This window comes from Brassica oleracea, chromosome C4, assembly GCF_000695525.1.
Source record: "Brassica oleracea var. oleracea cultivar TO1000 chromosome C4, BOL, whole genome shotgun sequence".
In the NCBI taxonomy this organism is placed as follows: Eukaryota; Viridiplantae; Streptophyta; class Magnoliopsida; order Brassicales; family Brassicaceae; genus Brassica; species Brassica oleracea.
The window spans coordinates 46,643,611-46,647,521 of NC_027751.1; the positions used below are offsets into that span (position 1 = coordinate 46,643,611).

At 33.1% G+C, this 3,911-nt stretch overlaps 1 protein-coding gene across 1 annotated transcript; it reads right to left on the reverse strand.

Moving 5' to 3' along the window:
* Nucleotides 1–2,783: 2,783 nt before the first annotated feature.
* Nucleotides 2,784–3,911, reverse strand: LOC106340203 (ethylene-responsive transcription factor 15-like). The gene has a single exon (XM_013779081.1). It carries the CDS (start codon nt 3,772–3,774, stop codon nt 2,971–2,973), a length of 804 nt encoding a protein of 267 aa, XP_013634535.1. The 5' UTR covers nt 3,775–3,911; the 3' UTR covers nt 2,784–2,970.

A 3,911-nucleotide genomic window follows, 5' to 3' on the forward strand; every position in this document is an offset into this window, starting at 1 on the left:
CAACATTTTCTTCCAGGATAAGTTGTTAATAATATATTATCAAAAGAAATTGATAAAAAAATTATCCAAGATTTAATAGATTACTCATTTTTAGTCTATAAAAATCTATTTGGTTGCTATAGAATCGAACAAGCTTCCCTAACTACAGTTCTCCTATTTACATTTACTGAATTTTTCTTATTGAAATATACGAGGAACCCTCGTGGGGGTATCTTGCATCCAAGATCATAATGTGGATTCTTCTAAACGAGTTATGATTCAAAGTTATTTTTAGTGTTTTCTGTTGAGTTTAAAGGTTGATTATTTAAGGGTTTTCTGCAAAAAAAAACTCTCAATATGTTTTTTTTTTCTGCAAATTAATCCGCGAATTCAAAAACCCACAGGTCAACTTTCCAAGTGTCAGTCAAACCGCAATATAACCCTCGACCGTGTATATGTGTATTTGACTGTGTATAATTTTAACATTTTTCAATACTACGTCGTTTTGGTAATTTTTTTAATGAAAAAAATTGTAGAACACAGGATTGGAACCTCAAACACAATATGCATGCTATATAATCATTTCAGCCACATATATATTTTTTTTCAATTAACAAACACAATTATACATATTTCTAAATTCATTCGGAAATGAAATTGTTTCTTTTCTTCCCTTTGACATGGGAGCTTGAATGTGGGGTGATCTTTTGATTGTTACTCAAGCATTTACTTTTTTCAATTTTCTTATTTATAGTTATTATTTCACAAGTTTTGAACAACAATCGAAATGAAATTCTCGTTTCCGGTTCATCTCCGTCATTCTTCTTTTGAGTGTTATGGTGGCCAGAGCAAAGAAGAAAGATATGATGCGCTCCCATGGCGATAGAAAAGAAGAAAGATATGATGCACTCCCATGGCGATAGAAAAGAAGAAATATATGCTGCCTTCTAATGGATCACCCCACATTCATTACGCAAGCTCCCATGTCCAAGGGAAGAAGAAGAAGAATCAAAGTCATTTCCGAATGAATTTAGAAATATGTATAATTATGTTTGATAACTAAACAAATTGATCTGTTGGTTGAAATGGTTATATAGCATGCATATTGTGTTTTTGAGATTCCAAGTTCGAACCATGTGTTCTACAATTTTTTTTCATTAAAGTTTTTTTATCAAAACGACGTAGTATTGAAAAATGTTAAAATTATACACAGTCAAATACATAAATATATGGCCGAGGGTTATATTGCGGTTTGACTGACACTTTAATGGATGACCCGTGGATTTTTGAGTTCGCGGATTAATTTGAAAAAAGAAACCGCATTGAGGATTTTTTTGCAGAAAACCCATTATTTAATTATCCCCTTCTACTAGGTTTCCGATTTGTGTTTTTTGGGTTGGTTTAGATCTGAGTCACCTTTTCTCTATTGTTTTTAGTGGTTCTCTCCTTTCATATTTGGCTCTTCATTTTACCAAGAGTAGTATCTTTGCTATATATTCCCATCGTGAAGCCTTTTTATGTGCTATATTAGCCAGAGCTCTTGTGGGATGAAGAAGTCTCAGCCGGTGATACACGATCTAGATAGCGGAGAAGCTTAATGACCGTAAGCAGCGGTGTTGATTGGGGTCTCACGTTGTTGAGTCTGGAAGGCCGGCCATGATGATACAAAGGGAGGCGATGCTTCCAAAGTGAAAAAACAACATGGCTATAGCTGAATTCATCTTCTCACATGTTTACAATACATGTTTACAAAATCTTGATGTTTGGACTATTTAAACTAGACTTTTATGTGTATCACTTTTATTGCTCTTTTGGATTTTAAATGAAATGATCGACAATTTTTTTTCAATATTCTTTAAACTTTCACTCCACAGTCATGAAATTTCGGTTGAAAAAGGTCTTGTAAAAAGATTTTGTTATGCCGCTTTGGTTTAGTGTATATATATATATATATATATTTATTTATATATAGTCTTTGTTTTAAGTTGGTTTCCGTCTTTTCACAAAATAAGTTACAAAAATTGAATTCCATTTTCTTTTTCTTTTTTTTTGGTGATTCAATTCGCTTAACCTATAATAGTTGCACGATCAATGCTTACATATATTCACATGAAATTTAAACTAACATTCTTTTAATCTCAGAAGCTTATTTCCTTTATTTCTTTTCACACTCATACTTTAAAATTATAACGCAGCGACGACATACAAATCATTGACATTAGATTACAAACAAAACTCGTTTTCAGATGACTGATGAATATCTTGTCGGAAAAAAAAAACAGTTCATGTCATCCAACAAAGTCTAAACCTTATTTTAACGTCCCTGTTGAATCTTTATCTTCATGGTATAAAAATGTTTTAATCAAAAAAAGTTACCAAATAGAGTCAAACAACCAACGAATCATGAAATTAACAATAATGATTACGCAAGCATCATCAGTGACGCTTAAGACGATAATATGAACATCACAATGTAATCTATAACGTTATTATTATGACAAGACATCTACACGACTTTTATAGATCTAATCGAATTATCGTACAAATAATTCAAAACTTTATAATTATCTCATCAACTTCTTTTGGTTGGATTTAATTTGTTATTCGAATTGGGAATACCTTTACATATAGCTTGGATCGACTTGATAGATTTGAAGATTCACAGTCTTAGACTGGTAGGAATTATTAGTTTGATATATATATTTATACCTATGCACTTTCTTTCCTAATTAACAGTATCGTTTACCATGTAAGCACAAAGAAAGAATGAAGCAATTAAGGTGGACACACACGCTTTCCAGCGATAAAACGCAATAATAATTTTTTATACAGTTCAACATCACCATCACATCTCTTCCAATAATTTCATATGGATACAAGAAAGGAAAATGAAGAAAACCAATTAAAGAGCTTTCACAATGAGCGAACAAATTTCAAAACTACCACAGAATTAAAGTTTAATGATAGCTATAGCTGGAATCAGTTACCAGATCAGCATGAGCTCATAAGAAGCTGCTCTAAATATTCAGCACCTAAATCTTCAAAAACCACAAGTGTACCACTTTCTTGCTTCACAACACTCTGCTTAACATTTCTTAATCTTGATGTTGAAGATGAGGAAGAAGAAGATGTTGAGGAAGATGAATTAGAAGGAGAATTAGAAGAACAAGAAAGAGAATTAGAAGATCTCTTTTTCCCTCTAGGCCTGTTTCGAAGTGAATGTTTTCTCTTCAAGGCCATTATCGGAGATCCACCATCCTCAAGATTCACATTCTCCATTTTCTTGAGCGACTCTCTGACCACTTCCACGGGGAAGTTGAGAACCGCGAGAGATCCTTTTGTTGCAAAAGCCGCTTGGTCATAAGCAAGAGCTGCTTCTTCGGCTTTGTCAAACGTCCCGAGCCAAACCCTAATCCCGTTTCTAGTCGAGTCTCTTATCTCTGCTGCAAATTTTCCCCATGGCCTTTTCCTCACTCCTCTGTATGACTTCTCTTCATCAATAACACTACCAATCTTTTCTTCTTCTTCCTCGGAATTAGAAACGTCGGCGTTTGGGGTTTCTTCTTTAATAATCATCTCAGGGGACTCAAATGAGAAAAAGTCAATGGAGTAATTATCATTAGGGCAAAAGAAAGATTGATGATTTGAGTCATCGGAGTAAATATAATCAGCGGAAAAGAAGGATTGGTGATTAGATGATGGATCTAAGAAAGAACTCTCATTCCATAAGAATGATTCTTGTGATGAGCTCCAAGAACTAGGAGAAGAATACATGGTAGATTGTGAATATTCCATGTCTTTTTTTTTCCTTTTCAAATTTTTTTTCCTCTTTTTTTTTTTAATCTCTCTTTGTTGTGGCAATAACTTATTTCAAAACATAATTCTGTATATATAGGGGCATGGAATTTCTGTAATTTATTAGACGCTTGAAA